Raw genomic sequence first — 18360 nt, forward strand, 5'->3', positions numbered from 1 at the left:
CTCCGTTTTATAAGCACGCCCACGCATACTTATAGGCTCAAATTTTGGGGGCACTTTTACTTTAACAAATTATTAGCTCTTTAATGACAACTGAGTAAAAATCTTTCCATAAATGAATGTCAACATAAATAAATGTTAAGTGAATGACAAACGGTTCTTTGAACACAAAGGAAAGCAAAATCAACACTGCACTGAGTCCAGTCATAATCAAGATGATGATGATGAAGCTGATGAAGAAGAGGTTGCATGATTGAAATCAGGTTGAGAGGCAGTTTGACTCATAGCCGATGCCATCTCTCTAAACTTATTTATATAATCAACACTGGTGTCTTCAAGCAATGTCCTGACTGCTGTAGACTATGATGATAATAAAAAAGCCAAAAAATATAAGCATTTATAGTATCAAACAAACCATACCTCATTGTGTGATCTTATTTTAAAAGGTGAATTGAAAATGTCTACAAAACAATACGGGTTTTATTTATTGACATAAGTTTACTTATTCATAATTTTTTTACCTGATACTTCTCTATGAGGTGCTTCTGCATTCTCTAACTGTGACTGAGATACCACTGGTGGTGGTGGTAGCATTGAAGAAGGACTTGTCCTATTGCTTTCTTCTCTGCTGTTTAAACTAGCCGATCCACTCGATCTCTTGTCAGGAGTCTTTAGTATATCACGCAGCTGAGAAAACATGTCAGTAAAATCAGCATTCTCCATTATATGCTTCAAACTTGAATCACTGAAAGTATTGTTGACCAGTTCCTCGTCATTAATTAACTGCATCAAACTATTATCATTGGAAATATGCCCTTCATCACTTAACAGTGGAGGCTGCTTTGAAGACAAGAGGAACTCTTCATTTTGTGCGGGTCCAGTCTGTTCCACTGTGCTAGCAGTCACTGGTGCAGTGCTACTGGTTGGTGGAGCAGATGAAGACATTTGCATCATGGCCCTGGCAAATGTTGGCAGTACATCAACAGTTTCTTCAGAGAGTCTCTTTAGTGACTGCTGCTCTTGTTGATCACTGGAAGTTAAGCCTCGTAATAGCTCATTGACTGTATCTGAAGTCTGAACACTGTCCATACTAATTTGGGGCAACACTGATGATGATGGAATCTCCTCCAGTACTGATGGAATATCTGAATTGACAGCACTAGGTAATGTCACCACTGGAGGATTCTTTATCCCTTTAGCAGGTACTGTTGTAACTTGACTGGTACTGGTACTAAAACTACCAGTAGTGCTGCTAGCATTAGGAATACTCACTGAAGGAGTCAGTGAGTTGAGTACAGCCTGAACTTGCTGCTGTTGCTGCAGAGGGAGTCTCATTTGCTGCTGCTGAGACATGAGCATGTTAAGCAAGAGGCTGGTCAATTGCTCCTGCAATGCCTGATGATTGAGGGACTGTGGAGGGACTCCTGTTGAAACTGATGCAGTTGATGAGGGGCTCTCAGCTTTTTGAAGAGAAGAAAGAAAAGATGAAGGAGGGAGAGATGGAGGCGGAAGAGAAGACCTAGGAGGAGGAGGTAAAATTGAATTCAAGAGAGCAGAAGCTGAAGTACTAAGTGTTTCATTAGTTATTGATCCAGGATTAGGAGCAACTGAATGTCGAGGAGTCAAGTATTTATTAGCAGTGGCTAAGGAGCTTGAGGGAGAAGTCAATGATGCACCATATTGCTGCTGTGTTAGTGAAGTTGAAGTGTTACTGCTTGTAGGAGAACTCATCAGAAGAGACATTGGAGTCAATCCTCCAATTGAAGGAGTTGCTACATTGTTTGGTGGAGATGACATTAAACTCACCATCTCTGGGTTTGAAAAATATTGCAAAGGTTTGGGAATAACTGGTCTCTATGATGCAAGGAAAATACAAGTATAATTGCTTATGTCAACTTTTTTCTTACCTGAGAGTGTTTTGATGAAGGATTTAATATTGCTCTTCGTCTTGTTAATTTCCTGTCAAGGTAAGTTGTTAGGAGAGAGTTCCTGGTGGTCATTGGTGCACTGGCTGTCACAACTGTTGTTGAGGATGACAATGGAGTCACACAGCTATTTGAAAAAAAATTAATATTACAAGTGTTTCTTTTTTTTCAAACTTTTGAAAATTTGTAAAAAAATCTAATTTTGATCAGAATCGGTTCAAACTTTCTACACAACATATAAACATGTATATGCATCAGAATAGATTATAAAAAGGGAGAATTCTCTCCTTTTTAATTTTGGCAAAATGTGGCCAAAATCCCTGTACTATAGTACAGGAACTTTGGCCTGATTTTTGAGCAACTTTAAAAATTCGTTAAAAAAACCTACTCTTATCAAACTTGCTATACAACTTTAAAACATGTATATGCATCAAGGAAATGAGTTCTCTCTTAGCAATTTTGACAAAATACCACACACAAAGGTCAGTTACATATATCTTACACATTGGTACTTGGTGGCTTGGACTGCTGTGATGAAGCAACCTGAGATGCATAAAGTTGCAATGGAGACGGATCTACAACAGAAGACTGAGGTTGAGGGGGACATACTAAAGTCTGTGCTTTTGTCACTGCAGCTGGAGCATGTTCTTTGGATGTCTTTGTTGTTGCCATTATTGCATCTTTGAGTTCACTGGGTGATGCTATATCCTGTAGTACAACTGAAGTGACTGCTTTTGTTACAGGAGTTTTCGCAATAGCATTAACCCCACTGCTAGCTGTAGGAGTAGGCAATGAGCTGGTAACTGGTTGAATCAGTTTTGGATTTGACTCAGAGTCTTTTAGATTCTCCTGCACCGACTGGAGGAGATTTGAGAGTCTCACAGTCGAAAAAGAACCAGTAGAGAAAGTCGCTTTTGGCACAGTCACTAGATGATGAAGCTTTTCTGGTTTCTGGGCATTTGACTGCTTTGCTTTCTCATTGTTTAGCCTCACCAATGAGAAACCTTTCTCTTGCTGCTTCCTGCAAAAAGTTAGGTCATAGACAACAGGGGCTATTCTTGACTGGTGGTGCTTTTGTTTGGTTGTTGAAGGAAGCTTTTGCAAACCTAAAGAAGAAGTGACAGTTGATTGCTTTGGCTGTATTGAGGATTGGCTCCTGGTCACAGCACTTGATGAGGAAGGTGGTGTACTAGCAGTGGCACTCGATGTTGAAATATCAGAAAAATCAAGACGCGTCCTCTTGACAGGCTTCCTGATTTGATGGTGAGAGTTCCTCGAGTTAGGGCTAGTAAGACAAGTCCTACTAAGCCTCTTATATTTCTGTAGCGGAGACTTCAATACAGAGCGAAGGGGGCTTTTCTTTGAAATGGACTCCCAATACTGACGCACAGTTGGACTAAATACAAGAGTAGAACAGCTACGAGAAGGAGTAGCTTTCTTTGGATTAGGAGGACTGCATGTAGTTACACCAAAAGGCACCACAGGAGGTGGAGTGGTAGCTGCATGTGTATTGACTGGAGCAGAACTACTAGGAATGATAGCATCAGTTGCTATCTGCTCTTTAGCAGGAGGAAGAGGAGGAGGGAGAGAAAGAGGAGGCACTGAAACAACTGGAGGAGGTAGAGGAGGAGGAGAAGGAGAGGGAGGAATAGAAATAGGAGCAGGAGGTGTTGCTGTGGTAGCTACTGATGTGAGGATAGAATGAGATGGAGATGAACAAGGAGTAGACTGAGAGAGATGGGGAGACTGATGAGGAACATTAGGGCTGGAGGGGACCGGACTGGCATTAGTGGATTGAAAGAAATCCAACAAAGCCATTAGAAATGATGAACCAGAACGATTTGTCATTAGAGACTATATAAAATAAACACAAAATAATGAAGAGTAAACATTATGACAGGTTACACATACATCTGAGTGATGGGAAAGATCATACTGCAATGAAATCTTATGTTTATGACTTTCGTCTGCTACCTGCATAATGAGAGATTGGTACTAAAAGTTTATATTACACTACTGTACTCAGTACCATGTCTTTGAGCTGTCTAACAGTCATCTCTGCTGTCAGTGATAAAGGTGAATGCTCATCTGGCATTGCAGGAAGCTCTGACGTTTTGTAGAGTCTAATTAACTGAAAAACACCTTTCAAAGGCTGTGGACATGTGGAGTTAAGGATTACAAAGGTGTCTAAACCAACTATAATAGTCTAGTACCCAGGCAAGCAAGACCACAGTTCAGATAATTAATGTTCTTATTATACAATTTTAATGTTGACATGCTGTTATCATTATAATGGATACAAGATGCCACTTCTCTCCAACAAATTCAAGTAATTCACCAACTGTTCTTGTTAAAGGGATAGTCAAGCTATATGAGAGGAGTGGAGAAGAAATAGAGGACTATGTAATGTGACTAAATACCGTAGTCTTGGGTTTATAGAGAGGGACTGGACATATTCCCAAGTATTAGAATTGAGTGGCAAGAGCTGAATAGTAAGAGTTGAAGAGTCTGTTGATTCAGGACTATGAGAAAAGAATGGGAACTAACTACTAATGCCAATTACAATGGTATATCTACCCCAAACACAGCCTGAACTTACAAGTCGTTCATTCTTGTATTCTCTATGGTATAACCATTACAATAATAATATATTATTAAATCTTTATGCACTAACTGACCTGATGGTTGGTTCTTGTTACAAGCAGGAGCTGCTGTGTTAGTCCTTAATGCTGGACAGTTTGGTATTTTGAGTCTATGGGGGGGGGGGGCAATAGCAGCTATCAAGAATAATGGAGTACTCACGTGTATTGTATCTTTCTCTTTCCTTTAATCTTAATTGTAGTATTCCTATTAATAAATAATACACATTATTATGATAAAAAATCTATGTACTACCACAGTATAAACATAGCAATATTGGCATACAATATACTCAACCAGTCTTCACATTAAAGAGGAATTCCAAGATACAGTACTACATATGTACATATAATAATCATAGCGACTAACCCTTGATAAACAAGCTCATGAAGCTTCTTGCCAAATGATGAGCGATCACCTATTATTATTAATAATGGACACATAACAATACCAGTAGCTGCTGCTAACCTTTGTATTTCTGTTTCAGTTTGCTATAGCAGAGCATAGCCACCAGGTCCAGTGAGTGCCACTCTCCGTTTGCCTTCACCATTGGGTAACTTGCTTCTTTCTTCTTGTCTGACTTGCTACTGACAGTCATAACCTTCTCTGTCTCAACAGTGACTTCATTCCCAAGAGGAGGTGGATGAGAATAAAGGATACAGTCATTTTGACTAATGCTGTCACTGGTAGTGCCTGCCATGCCGAGCCTTGCAGGGCCAGAAACAGAAGGAGTATCTTTATCACACTCTATATCGGCCTCTACAGAGCTGGGATTGTTGTAAGGAGAAGCAGTGTCTTGTAATAAAGACGAGGTCGTCTCCTCTTCTATTGTAGGTAGGAGGGGCTTATCTGCAAGCTCCTCCCCTTTGATTAATAATAATAATAATAATAATAATAATAATAATAATAATAATAAATGTAATAGGTTTTGTTACCTTCATCAAGAGAGGTGTCAAAGGGAACATCTCCCTCTGTCATTTCTCCTTCGATTTCATCGTCAGAGTTCACTTTGACCTTCTTTGATTTTGCTAAAGAAGGAGCTTGAGCTATCCCACCTTTGTCTATCGTAGAAATCAAATTAGTTATTGTCATTCAATTTCGTTGTCATAGCAACCATTACTTGGGCTTTGAAGTTCGAGTTCTTTCTGAGCTTTAATTAGAATCGTAGAGACTTTGTGCCAGGTTCTGTAGTAAAAGAATCGAACCTAGGGGATAGTTATAGGTCACATCTCATTTACTCTTTGTTACAATAACATTTTAATGATGATTGGGATATTGTGGGTTAATTAAGAGTACAAGTATATATATAATGAGTGCTCACTTGGTTTCTTCCTAGGTTACTTATCGAAGGATCAGTCTGTTTCTTATTTTGCTTCTTTTGCATGAAAGTCAAAATACGCTCAAATGCCTTTCCATGCTAAAGAGGGATATATTATTATATATTTTTATTATAAAGAATGTAAATTAGGTGTCATTTCTTTAATGCCCTTTCTCTTACTTCTGCTAGTCCTTCAAAGAAAGAGTTGATGGCAACCAAAGTCCATGCTTGTCTCTTTACGGGACGGTTTGATGAGGCTCTGTTATTAGTGTTGCTTGATTCTGGTACACTTTCAAGTTGATTGACACCTAATCAGAAAATGGAGTCAAATAAGGACAAACCTGTCCTTTCTCATAGACACGGGACACATTACTTATTTTTTGAGGAAGAGAGGTGATTTCTGTTGTCTGGTTTGTCGAATCGGTGGTATTCTTTCTTCTCTTTGCTGCCCTTGGTAGTCTTTCACCTGCCGTACCTTTCTCTGACGAAACTACTTCTAGTGAAGTGGATTGTTTCTCTTTACCACAGTCATTAGAAGTCACCGTCCCTCTCTTTCTGTTGCTGAGAGACGCCATAAGTTTAGATGGACCTTTATTCAGCAGCAGCTACCACGGTCCAGTTCAAATCTCGCCCTCCATTTTAAAACAGCCAAAATCCTTCTTGATAGAAACGTAAATAAACCTGTTGAATTAAAACTGTAATTATGTAGATATCTAATGTTTGATGGTAAAGGATAGTAATTTAAAACATTCATGCAAACTAACATAGATATTAGAGTAAAGTGCAGCTAGAATACCTGAAGAGTGAAAGAATGGGGAAAGCAGAGAGCATAAGATACCAGGAAAAAGAAACGGCTCGCGCTTTTCTGCTGATGAGCCACACCTACCCATTATATAGCCGTGCTCAGCTCCACCTATAGCACAGATCTCATAAAATGGCCTCCTTGTCGTCTTCTCCCGGTTCTTTACAAGGCAGTGACTCTTCACTGATTAGCATAGATAGGTACGGATTCAAAGACGTCGAGATATACAACGAACAAAGACTGGGGAGTGGGGCCTTTGGTGCAGTCTGTAAAGCAAAGTGTGACCGTCTTCCATGTGCCGCCAAGTTCCTTCATCCCACATTTAGTCTACAATCAGATAGCTGGGTTGCTGAAAAGTTTGTGCAGGAATGCTCCTTCCTCGCCTCTCTCCGTCATCCACACATAGTCCAGTTCTTGGGCCTCCATACGGATCCTAAAAGTGGGAGCATTGCCCTCCTACTGGAACTAATGGACGAGAACATGACTACCTTCCTTCAAAAAAGGGCTGATCAACTCTTACCCCTTCACCTTCTGCTGGATTTTGCACACGACATTACGCTAGCAATGCTCTACCTTCACAATAATGGGATCGTTCATCGTGACCTCTCCAGCAACAACGTTCTCTTGCTTGGTCAACGCCTAGCAAAGGTCGGGGATTTCGGAATGTCAAAGCTCCTTTTTGGCACGAAGTGTGACTCCTTTCTCCCTCGTAGTATTTCCCTCACTCAGGTACCCGGTTGTCCTGTGTACATGCCTCCTGAGGCGTGGCTCACGCCACCCGTGTATACTGAAAAGCTAGACATGTTTTCGATGGGCGTTCTCTTTCTTCAAATGGTGACTTGTCGGGAACCTAATCCAGGAGTACAGGAGTTACTTGTAGAGGATGACCGATCACCCACTGGCTTTATGAAACTACCAGTTTCTGAATATGACAGACGCAAAGACGACATTTCTTTCCTTCCTCTTAATCATCCTCTAAAAGAGACAATCCTACAGTGCCTAGAGGATAAGCAGAAGCTAAGGCCAAGCACAACAGAACTCTGCCAGATATTGGAGGACTTGAAGACTTCTGATGCTTACAGAGAGAGTAAAGATAATAGCAGTAGTAATTTCCAAGAGAAGTTGATTGATCTATCAAAGAAGAGACTAAAAGAGGAAGAGGAGGAGAGAGAATTGGAGTTTAGAATAACACGCGATAAAGTGGCTCATTTAGAAGAGCAACTGCATACAGTCCAGGAACAGCTGCTAGAGAAAGAAAAGGAGTGCAGTGAACTTTTGAAAGAAAAGGCAAAGTGGGAGTCCAAAAAAGAATCAGAGAATAAAACGACTCCAATGACAATTGATTCACTCAGTCCTGAAGTGTTACAAGTTATATCATATGATAGGAAATCCCACGTATTTAACTTGGCCTACAAGCCGAAACAGGGCCAGGTATTATTCTACACTACAGACACAGATGAAGGTGACAGACAGTCCATGCGGGTTTTTCTTCAAGTTTATCAACATTTTTTCAACTCTGGCGAACTGAGGGTCGACTTTGTTCACATTCCAGCCTCATTCCCTGTCTCAAAGATCAACAAGCTCTTGTCAGTTTTTCACAAAAGACCGGAGCCCAGTTGCTATGAACACATGGAACTCTCCGGTGTTATAAAAATCATTTCTAAAACACCATCTATTCACAGTTCAAACATGAAGCTTCTAAAAGAGGCGTTAAGTTTGATAAAAGACATGGGAGGCGGAAGGAAATTAACATTGAAAAAAGGCGACATTACAGTTGAAGATGTATCGATTATTGTTAGTGCTGCAAATTGCTCGTTGAAACACACCTGGGGCATATCTGCAGCCATTAATGTAGCAAGTGGTTTTGAGGTTCAGAAACATTGTGACGAGTACATTTCAAAGTACGGAGCTATTGATCTTGGATCTGTAGCATGTACTAAGGCCGGAGGGTCTCTAAAGTGCAGCTGGATTTTACATGCAACCGGTCCTGCTGGTTTATTTATTGACAATGACGAGATGGATGCAGACACAGTGAAAGAAATGATGTCACTAACTCATAAAATATTAAAGAAGGCCGAAAAACTAGAAGTCAAATCCATAGCTATTCCTGCGATCAGTACAGGTAGTCTGATGCTTGATCCTTCTACTTGTGCTTCTGGTATATTTAGGGGTGTGACAAGCTTCAATTTCTCCTCCTCTTCCCTACTGACTGATATTAGAGTTATCGTTTTGAAGGAAAATATTTTTCTCAACTTTGTGGAATGTTTTTTAAATCTCTCATCTGTTGAACCATTTGCACTGTCTTCTAGAAAAAAATGTAAGAATTTAAGTCCAAAACCATTTAGATCTGGGAGCCAACCTGCTCCTGTTTTAGATTCCAATAATTCTTCAGATCACGGAGTAACAAGCGACTCGTGCAAACCAAGCTAGTTTTGATTTTCTTTATCATTTTCAGTTGTCATACATTTCAATCTCACACATCAAATGTGTTTGGTCAGTTTTATTTTTGTGATGTTTATTTATTTTTATTGTCAATATTTGTTGCCCTTTTTTCAATTTTCAGTTACCATTCTATCATAATTTATTTTTTACGAGCCACACCCCAAATAGATCTAGTACAAGATTTATTGATTTAACATGGCCGTCAACAGGCACTTCAACTTTAAAAGCGTAGAGATATATTTCAAGGAGTCCCTGGGCAGTGGAGCATATGGCTCTGTCTATAGAGCCAAATGTGATCACTTGGTTTGTGCCGCCAAAGTCCTTCACCCCATGTTCTTTGCTAGTTCTGATCCGGCCGTGAAGGACACCATTGCTAAATTCAAATCTGAATGCGAGCTCCTCTCCTCTCTGCAGCATCCAAACATAGTTCAGTTCTTGGGAGAGTTCACTAACTCGGCGGGTGAGACTGCACTCGTTATGGAACTGATGGACGAGAGTCTCACCTCCTTCATTGATGGCTATCACCCACAGGACAACCCAGTCCCAATGCATCTCATGATCGACTTCTCTCACGACATATCCCTTGCTCTTTATTACTTACACAACAATGGGATCATTCACAGGGACCTTTCCAGTAACAACGTACTTTTGCTTGGACGCATACGAGCCAAGATAACTGATCTTGGAGTCTCTAAGCTTCATGACGCAGCAGGGCAGCACATGACTCAATGTCCAGGTGCTCCCGTGTACATGCCGCCCGAGGCTCTCTCTCAAGGTACCAACTACTCTGAGAAACTTGACGTCTTTTCTTTTGGAGTCCTCCTAATACAAATGGCGTCCTGTCGCTTCCCTTGTCCTTCTCCGGCTGAGGTACAGCTCGAGGATCCCACCTCGCCGACAGGGTTTGTGAGAATGCCTGTAAAAGAGACAGAGAGACGCTCTCAAGACCTTGCTACATTTAATGAGAGTCACATTCTCCGTCCACTCATGTTGCATTGCATTGAAGACGTTCCTCATAATAGGCCGTTTACGTCCGAGATATGCGAACACTTGGAAAAACTGAAAATGGTATCGGAATATATTGAGAGCAAATTATCAGAAACACGTCTTGAGTCACAAGCGAGTACTGGGAGTCCTTTAGATGTGCCTCCTGTTTCAAATCAAACCCCAGCTGCTACTGGCGACAGTATAATTCCTCCTGATGTTGAATTGCTGCGTAAGGAAATCACTACGCATGAAGAAAGACTGAGAGAAAAGGACGCCATTCTCCAAGAAAAAGAGAAAGAGTTAGAACTGGCTACTCTGACAGCAAAAGAGATAGAGGCGTATAAAGAGAAAGCAAGCGAACTTGAGTCACAGCTGAAAGAAAGAGAAGCTGAGCTTGAAGCTGAGAGGTTCAAATTTGCTCAGATTGAATTAGAACTAAAAGCAGTGCAAGATAAAGAAGCGTCGTCTCGAAGAATGACATTTCTTGATGATCCCGGAAATGAAGGAAAAGTAATTAGAGGCCTTGATCCTAACATTGTTGCTCTTTTAAGCAAAAATGAATTAGGAGAGCTAAGAGCTGTCATGTACAATACCCCAGAGCCTGGTGACATTACTGTCATTGCTAACACGGACGCTCTGCCTTCTAGGATTCGCTCTGTTCTCACTAATTACCAAAAGCTTGCAAACTCCTCCAACCTTTGCGTCGATTTTTTAGCCATACCGTCTTGCTTTCCTGGGGATGAGCTGGAAAAGAAACTCGAAGTATACAACAGCAACTACAACACGTGTCATTTCAGTGTCATCCAGGACCTTAATGCCTTGCAAGTCATGGCCCTACAGCCAGCAATCCTCAAACAAGCAAAGGAGAACTGGGAGAGAGAATTAAAACACACCATTTACATGTCAGGCTGTCGAAAGCTTCTACTGAAGAAGACTGACATAACAAAAGAGCCTGTGACAGTTCTTGTAAATGCTGCAAATAGGAGACTAGGCCATAGTGCTGGACTAGCAAGAGCTCTTAACGCAGCTAGTGGCGGTAAGATGCAGTCAATATGTGACGAGTACATAAGACAGAATGGGATTCTGGATGAGTGTGGCATAGCAAGAACCCGTTCTGCCGGAGAGCTGAAGTGTCAGTGGGTTCTCCATGCAGTGAGTCCTGACGGTGCTAAATACTCTCCCCCAGCTCTTCAGGATAAAATGAGAGGCCTTGTTACCAGTTGTCTTAAAGAAGCTGATAAAATAGGAGCATTCTCCATTGCTATACCCCCACTTGGTACCGGTCACCATCACGTTGATAAGAAATTGGCGGCAAATGCTATCATTGCAGCTGTGCTTGACTACGACTACCTGGGGGACAACAGTCTTCGTGAGGTCATTATTTGTGCCATTGATGACAGAACTTTTTCAGATTTTGCCGAAATTTTTGCCGAAAGACGTGCAAGTCTTGAGTACCAGCTGTCGGATACTGTTGGTATTCTAAGTGAGACACCTGTTGAAATGCCAGTGGCTCCTGCATCAACTTGCAGGAATCAATAAAAAGTTTTATGTTTGTAATTATACTGAGATAATACTGTTTGACATTTGTTAATTTTTAATAATAGTTATTGTTAACTAATTTAATTAATTGATCACGCCCACATCACCTTTTACCACGTGGTCCCCCTCTCTTGGCACAGAAGTATGGGTAAAGCTGGTCGTGTTCGTTTAAAAGGCTCCAAGGGAGGGAAGAGGTGGAAAAGAGGACAGAGTGGGTCCAGCAATCCACAGACTGACGTGCATCGTAATGCTGCCAAGGGAAAATTTGGGAACCATTTGTCACAAGTGAGGCAAATTTCAAAAGTTTTTGTTGCTTGAATAATGCTGAAAAAATTAATAATTTTAATATCAGAATGACTCTTAGTTGTGATTGTTCTTTTACTTTGTGTATGTACAGGCTACTACTACTGGAGGAGGAGAAGGAGGAAGTCTAACAGTTGATATACTTGCGTCTCATGATGCTGTACAGACAGACGACACTGCTCATCAGCTGCTGGGAGAAGAAGAAGAGACAAGGGAAGAGTCACTGGCCAGCAGCTCAGCATACAGTCTTATTGAGACTTCTAATCCTATCTTTGGACGTGTGAAGAGGCTTTGGAACTCACCGCTGGAAACACACAGAGAAGTACGCAGGGTTTCTCACTAAGCATGCTAAGTAAACTAAAAAAGCATGCTTCATTTTAGCGAAAAAGTGACTTTGAGGCACTTTAAAATTCATTAAAAATCCAATGTTGATCGGAATCAGCTCAAACTTGCTACACAACATAAGAACATTTATATGTATTAGGAAAAATTATGAAAATGGAGAATTCTCTCCTAGTCATTTTTGGCGAAATTTGGCCAAAATCCCTGTACTATAGTACAGGGACTTTAGCTCAAATTTGGAGTACCTTTAAAAATTCATAAAAAATCCAAATTTGATCAGAATCAGCTCAAACTTGCTACACAACATAAGAACTTGTATATGTATCAGGAAAAATTATAAAAATGGGGAATTGTCTCTTAGTCATTTTTGACGAAATTTGGCCAAGATCCCTGTACTATAGTACAGGGATTTTAGCTCAATTTTGGAGTAACTTTGAAAATTCATTTAAAAAATCCAAATTTTATCGGAATCAGCTCAAACTTGCTAGACAACATAAGAACTTGTATGTGTATCAGGAAAAATTATAAAAATGGGGAATTGTCTCCTAGTCATTTTTGACAAAATTTGGCCAAGAGTGTGTTCATTAATATACTGGTGTGTATTTAGGTATGTGCTGTACTAGCAGCTGTGTCTGAAGTCATTAAAGAGAAGAATGGAACAGAGAGTGCCACTGAATATTTCGCTGCTTTAGTAAGTGATAGATACATATTGTATTACATGTACATGTACATACACTGTGTCGTCTGATTGGCTTTATAGTTGACTGCATTGGAAGCTACTGACGAGGAAAAGGCTGCTACAGCTGTCATATTCTTATTGAGCATTGTAATGGAAAAGTACGCTAACCGTCTATTGTCTGATATTTAGTTGTCTCTTAGGTTACCAGCTGCTGTATTGCAGTCCCAGTTTGGTTCTATTAGCAAAGCATTGATTGATGCACTTACTCAACATGAATCGTCTGATTCAACATCATTACTCAGATCAGTTAGTGTCTATTAACATGATACTTGACTCACAAACCCTTCCTTTCTTTCTTTATCTTTCTCTCCTTTTCATTTTGTCTCTGATATCCTTTCCCTTAGATCGTGTCGTGTCTTGTTACTCTCCTTTCAGCTCAACCCTCTCACGTCTGGTCTGACAGTTTTGCTCAAACAATCCTACAAACCTTATTCAATTTCACGACTCATCCCAAACCAAGAGTAAGACCATAACCTCTTTTTCTCTTGTACACGTGTTCATGATACTTTTTAGTTGCGTAAGTTTGCTCAGGCTGGCCTGGCAGGAATTATAAGGGAAGGAGGAGAAGGTGACGCTTCAAATGACATCAAGTTTCATCCTTGTTGCTCTTACGTTGCTAAGAGTTGTAAATTGATACTAGAGGGAGAAAGTGAGAGACGTTTAATTTTGAACGTGTATACTTGTGATGTTTTATATACTAGAGGTTGAGACTTCTACTCTTCACGTTCTGGGCCTATTAAGAGAATGCCTAGCTAACTTTCCAACCCAAGTAGAACCTGACCCTACCATTATTATTTATTTTATTTTCTCTCTTGCTTATTAAGAATGTTAAGAGTTTAAGTGAAGCACTACTGAGGCTAATTACTTTAGGAAGAACTGTTAGATAATAAGTACAAAGTTCATGTCCTGATTATAGTATTTAGGTAGTCAAAGCCACCGGGTTTCAGTGCTTAAATGGTGTCTTTACTTCTACAGCTGGTCCTCAGGGACTCACGTCTCAACTCAATGAACAACTAATATCAGTAACTGAGTCATCCGCCATGTTTTTTTTGTAATTTTGTGATCATTGTAGGCATTATATGAGCATCGTCCTAGCATTGTTGATGTGCAGCTAATGATGGCATGGACGACTGTAATGGAGAGTGCTCATCTTAGACTATTGAGGTAGTAGGGAAGAAGATTTCAAGTAATCGTTTGTCGTTATGTACGAGTAGGTTTGATCGGAGCCTGTGTTTCGGTCACTTGGTTAAGTTTTTCCGTGTCTGTGTGAACTATTTGCTCTCTGATAGCAAGACCATTCATAATCATGCAGCTGGTGTCATGAAGGTATTCTCTCTATCTCTTTTTTCTTTTTTTTTAATTTTCTGTAATTAGAATATGCTACAAGAGTTGGTCCCACTGGCTCTTCCAGCCATTAGAGAGAGCAAAGAGAATGAGAAGGCACTGCTGGAATATACGACCCTTGTATCTGTTTTCAAGTACAGGCTCACAGCATTACTGGGTAGCTTAATTACTTTTTTATATAGGATGCTTGAGGGGGCTCTTAGTTTTAAATATCAGTCTGCTTGGGAACACGTGTTGGGGGTCTTGGAAACGTTTTATTGTCTGGCAGGAAAAGATTGCCACAAGTTTATGACAAAGGTATCTTATTAGTGTGTGTTTATATTCATTTTGTGGGTATTTGTGTCTTTATTCTCTAGTCATTAAAGTCGTTCAGTGAATTGAGGAATATCCCAAAGTTTGCCTTTGTCTCTCAGCTTGAATCTGCATTTGGAGCAGCTGTTAAAAGCATGGGACCAAAGTAACTCGTTTATCTCATTTTACATTCCATTCTCTTCTCAGGATTGTATTAACAACCGTTCCTCTCAAACTGGATGTCATGGGGTAACTAACTCTCTCTTACTACCATCATTTTATAAAGCTCTTTCTCTTTTTTATAGTGATCCTCCTGATTTTCCCCAGAGTTGGATGGTCCCATTGTTGCAAGAGTATGTACAATCTGCTGAGCTCTCCTATTACGTTAAAGAGCTCCTTCCATTGGCCGGAGTAATGAGAGGATTAGCTGAGGACTCTAACAAAAGTGGGAAAGATCTTCAAGCAAAACTTTACAATACACTTGAGTACCAGGTTAGGAGGCGTGTCCTAAAACACTTTGTAATAAAGTTCTTTCTTTTCTTTTCCAGATCTGGCAACTGCTCACAGCTTTTTGCAACAGTCCAACAGACATTGCTCAATCTTTTCCTTCCATTGCTAGAGTTCTTGGTACTGCACTTTCGGAAAAGGTCGAAGTTAGAAATATTGTCTGTAACTCACTGAAGACACTAATTGAAACCAGTAAAGAAACCGGTAATTATTATTATAGTAGTTCTATTAATGTGTGACTTGTATTTATTTTCATAGAATCTGACTCTAAAGTTTTGGGTCAGTTTTCAAAGAATTTCCTCCCGATTCTTTTCAATTTGTACACTAATGAGGACTCAAAGGATTCCAGTGTGCATATACTTGAAGCCATAAAAGCATATCTATCAATAACCAATAGAAAGGTAAAAAGTGACATCAATTTAATGAAATCTCTCTCTCTCTCACTCTCCTCTAGTTGTTACAGACATTATTTTCTCGTATTATTGCAAGACTTGGAGAGCCTGATCTCTCATCAGATATTAGGATTTGTCTGGAGGATATTGTTGAAGGGTTTGTCCCTTTTTTGAACGAATCTTCGCTTAAAGAACTTTATGATTTCATCTCTGCTACTCTTGATGTATGTTGTATCAATAACTTCACTTATTCTAATTTCTATATTTCTTTTCTTCTCTCTCTCTCTCAGAGTGACAATAGTACATATCAGAAGAAAGCATACAAGTTACTAGCAGCTCTTCTTTCTTGTAGTTCTCCACAGCATAGTTCTTTTGTCTCTGATAATCTCCCACAGCTACAGACGCTGTTACTAGGCTCTTTATCGACTGCTGGGATTGGCTCTAAAAAGGTAAAGAAACTAATACTCAGTATAATCAATTTTTAACACTAAATGTACATATATGTCATTTATCTAGCCAAGACTCAGGTGCCTCTTAAGTATAGTACCACATTTAACTACAGATCATCACGACTTTGTACTGGCTGTTGTTCCAGAGGTAAGTGTATACTTGTACTTTCTTTAATGACACTCCTTTTTGTATCAGGCTATACTGTGCACTAAAGAAGCTAATGATAAGTGTAGGCAGTTATCCTATCAACTCCTCAGTGTTTTAGGGCGGTCCTCGCAACAGCTGTTCATGTTATCTCCAGAAGGTAAGGTCCCTCTGTCTCCTCTAATCATTTCTCTCTTCATAGAGTCAGTGAAAGAGTATTTCAATGTTGTTCTGGCTGGACTGGCAGGCACTTCTCACATGATATCTGCCACCATTGGCAGCCTAGCAAGACTAGTCTATGAATTTAGTGGTAACTAGAATTTATTTAATTTGTGTGTCCTCGATCTCCCTCTTTTAGATTTACTTGGTTCTGGCCTAGTCGAGACATTGCTGAGCAGTGTGACAGAATTCTTTTCTGCAAAATCCCGAGAAGTTGTCCGATCGGCTCTTATTTTTATAAAAGTCGGGAAGAAAAGTAAAAAAAATTATTTTATTTTATTATTTTAGGTTAGTATTGGTATACTACCTCACGCTGAACTGGCTCCGTATGTAAAGGAATTGGTACGTGGGGACATTGATATTCTATTTATTGCCCGGTCCTTGTAGGTAGAGAAGGTCCTGTCCTGGAGTGCTAATGACAAGAATCACTTTAGAATGAAGTCAAGAGTGATCCTTGAGAGACTCATTAGAAAGTTCAAGTAAGGATTGTGCCATTTCTTGTTATTATTTTAACGCTATTATATTTATTACAGCCTTGAGATGATATCTGGTTTTGTACCAAAGCAGCACAGGCGACTCATTAGCAACATAAAGAAGACCAATGAGAGACAGAAAAGAAAACAGAGGGAGAGGAGAGATGAAAAAATGGCTGCTTTGAAGGAAGACTATGATTCGAGTAGTACCACCAAAAAGTCCTCTAAGCCCAGGTAAATTTAATATACATAATTTGTTTTTTATTTTTTGTTTTATTAGCTTTGAGGAGCTTATGTATGACAGTGATGATGAAGAAATCAAGAAGGTATTGTGTAAAGAAAAATTATTACAATTTTTAGCTTAAGTCTTTACTCTTAGGGCAGTCAAACTAAGACTAAACGAGGTCGAGAAAGTGGAGGAACTTGGATAAAAGAAGATCGAGACAAGCCATTGGACTTCTTGGACTCTACAGCTGGTCAACATTTGCTTGGTAAGTGGTACGTGTACTGGACTTCAAGATCTGGCCATAGGTACTAATCCAAGTAAGAAGAAGTCGGTTGGAGCATCTTTAAACTCTTTTAAATATTCAAGTGATGGGAAGCTCGTGATTACTGAAGATGATGAGTCACAAGTACAAGAAGATATTACTGGTGAGTTACACTTATTATTTATGATATTATATTATTGATTATAATTTAATTTTTAAGACACTGAGCCCCCAAATGTATTGAGTAGAAAGAGAAAAAGAGGTAATGATAATGACAATGATTCTGATGATCAAGAGGATGGAAGAGGCTTAAGTCGTGGTATGTGCATTACAGTACATTGTGTATGGAGCATGCACACAGACCATTCACCATTGTATTGTACATGTTCAGTAAGACCATTCACCATTGTATTGTACATGTTCAGTAAGTGACTTTATGTAATGATCGATGTCTACAATACTTCACCAATTTGCTCTATTCATTGCTTGAGGATTTATGCATATCATGCCTCAATAGGCACTGGAATTAGAAGGCATGATCCAACTATTGAGATAGGAGCCAAACCAACACCATCAAAAGTATAACGATGATAATAATTTTCGCAGGTTGATTGTATTGTGCTTAGAAACTTAAGGGAGACGTAAAGAAGAAGAACCAACTTGAACCGTATTCTTACCTTCAATTGGACAGGCAGAATCTCAATAAGAGGTTTATGTGTTCTTGTTATGTGTGTGCATGGGTTTTATATCTTGTGGTTTAGGAAAAAGGCAAAGCTGTCTGGCCAATTTAAGGGCATAATGAAGAAAGCTCAGAGAGGCTCCACTCTTGGCAGAAAACAAAGAAGAAAGAAGATTACTTAACTTCAAAAAATTTGACAAAAAAAATAATGCAAACAATCAAACAAATTTTACATACTTGTGCATACAACACAACAATAAAGATAGTTAAAAAATGTTAAGCACAGCACAGCTTACTAGCTGGCAACATGCTGGGCTTTTAATACTAATTTATAAAATC

General features: G+C 39.6%; 4 protein-coding genes across 6 annotated transcripts; 3 read left to right on the forward strand and 1 right to left on the reverse strand.

The window, feature by feature from the left end:
• Window positions 1-69: 69 nt before the first annotated feature.
• On the reverse strand, window positions 70-6766 carry LOC105315917 (TSC22 domain family protein 1-like). Of its 3 annotated transcripts, none has more exons than XM_011410697.2 (20): window positions 6677-6766; window positions 6254-6561; window positions 6061-6188; window positions 5884-5979; window positions 5683-5767; window positions 5498-5623; window positions 5031-5426; window positions 4932-4980; window positions 4725-4769; window positions 4601-4674; window positions 4522-4543; window positions 4343-4444; window positions 4223-4289; window positions 3952-4074; window positions 3834-3896; window positions 2425-3776; window positions 1905-2049; window positions 519-1851; window positions 418-458; window positions 70-357 (listed from the first exon to the last, which is right to left on the reverse strand). In XM_011410697.2, the coding sequence occupies exons 2-20, from the start codon at window positions 6453-6455 to the stop codon at window positions 208-210; spliced, it is 4599 nt and encodes a 1532-aa protein (XP_011408999.2). In that variant the 5' UTR covers window positions 6456-6561; window positions 6677-6766; the 3' UTR covers window positions 70-207. The 3 variants fall into 3 exon arrangements, with proteins under 3 accessions (XP_011408999.2, XP_019859185.1, XP_019859189.1); XM_020003626.1 differs by having other exon boundaries at window positions 6254-6575; window positions 6645-6720; XM_020003630.1 differs by lacking the exon at window positions 6677-6766 and adding an exon at window positions 6645-6666.
• Window positions 6767-6784: 18 nt separating this feature from the next.
• LOC105315924 (serine/threonine-protein kinase 10-like) lies at window positions 6785-9259 on the forward strand. The gene has a single exon (XM_020003641.1). It carries the CDS (start codon window positions 6815-6817, stop codon window positions 9110-9112), a length of 2298 nt encoding a protein of 765 aa, XP_019859200.1. The 5' UTR covers window positions 6785-6814; the 3' UTR covers window positions 9113-9259.
• Window positions 9236-11720, forward strand: LOC105315932 (STE20-like serine/threonine-protein kinase). The gene has a single exon (XM_011410710.2). It carries the CDS (start codon window positions 9320-9322, stop codon window positions 11648-11650), a length of 2331 nt encoding a protein of 776 aa, XP_011409012.1. The 5' UTR covers window positions 9236-9319; the 3' UTR covers window positions 11651-11720.
• Window positions 11721-11761: 41 nt separating this feature from the next.
• LOC100634881 (RRP12-like protein) lies at window positions 11762-18360 on the forward strand. The gene is made up of 35 exons (XM_020002916.1): window positions 11762-11935; window positions 12048-12275; window positions 12903-12986; window positions 13056-13132; window positions 13175-13280; window positions 13379-13495; window positions 13548-13683; window positions 13736-13803; window positions 13859-13912; window positions 13958-14056; window positions 14107-14198; window positions 14249-14360; window positions 14409-14512; window positions 14561-14675; window positions 14735-14835; window positions 14877-14918; window positions 14975-15161; window positions 15218-15380; window positions 15435-15577; window positions 15631-15792; window positions 15859-16017; window positions 16085-16165; window positions 16214-16322; window positions 16365-16472; window positions 16521-16624; window positions 16670-16723; window positions 16769-16860; window positions 16915-17088; window positions 17135-17180; window positions 17234-17345; window positions 17386-17505; window positions 17563-17661; window positions 17860-17921; window positions 17969-18051; window positions 18104-18360. Exons 1-35 carry the CDS (start codon window positions 11795-11797, stop codon window positions 18201-18203), a joined length of 3834 nt encoding a protein of 1277 aa, XP_019858475.1. The 5' UTR covers window positions 11762-11794; the 3' UTR covers window positions 18204-18360.

Source organism: Amphimedon queenslandica, unplaced genomic scaffold (assembly GCF_000090795.2).
Source record: "Amphimedon queenslandica unplaced genomic scaffold, v1.1 AMPQUscaffold_13513, whole genome shotgun sequence".
In the NCBI taxonomy this organism is placed as follows: domain Eukaryota; kingdom Metazoa; phylum Porifera; class Demospongiae; order Haplosclerida; family Niphatidae; genus Amphimedon; species Amphimedon queenslandica.

Excerpts from the sequence above, each read along its gene's own strand:
- LOC105315917 (XM_011410697.2), bottom strand. The coding sequence starts at position 6,455 with ATGGCGTCTCTCAGCAACAGAAAGAGAGGGACGGTGACTTCTAATGAC. Across the intron at positions 4,290-4,342 it reads TCTATAAACCCAAGACTACG|CTTGACTATCCCTTTAACAA; the intron begins GTATTTAGTCAC and ends CCTCTCATATAG. Across the intron at positions 1,852-1,904 it reads CTTCATCAAAACACTCTCAG|AGACCAGTTATTCCCAAACC; the intron begins GTAAGAAAAAAG and ends CTTGCATCATAG.
- LOC100634881 (XM_020002916.1), top strand. The coding sequence starts at position 11,795 with ATGGGTAAAGCTGGTCGTGTTCGTTTAAAAGGCTCCAAGGGAGGGAAG. Across the intron at positions 12,987-13,055 it reads CTGAATATTTCGCTGCTTTA|TTGACTGCATTGGAAGCTAC; the intron begins GTAAGTGATAGA and ends TTGGCTTTATAG. Across the intron at positions 14,919-14,974 it reads CTCAAACTGGATGTCATGGG|TGATCCTCCTGATTTTCCCC; the intron begins GTAACTAACTCT and ends TCTTTTTTATAG.
- LOC105315932 (XM_011410710.2), top strand. The coding sequence starts at position 9,320 with ATGGCCGTCAACAGGCACTTCAACTTTAAAAGCGTAGAGATATATTTC.
- LOC105315924 (XM_020003641.1), top strand. The coding sequence starts at position 6,815 with ATGGCCTCCTTGTCGTCTTCTCCCGGTTCTTTACAAGGCAGTGACTCT.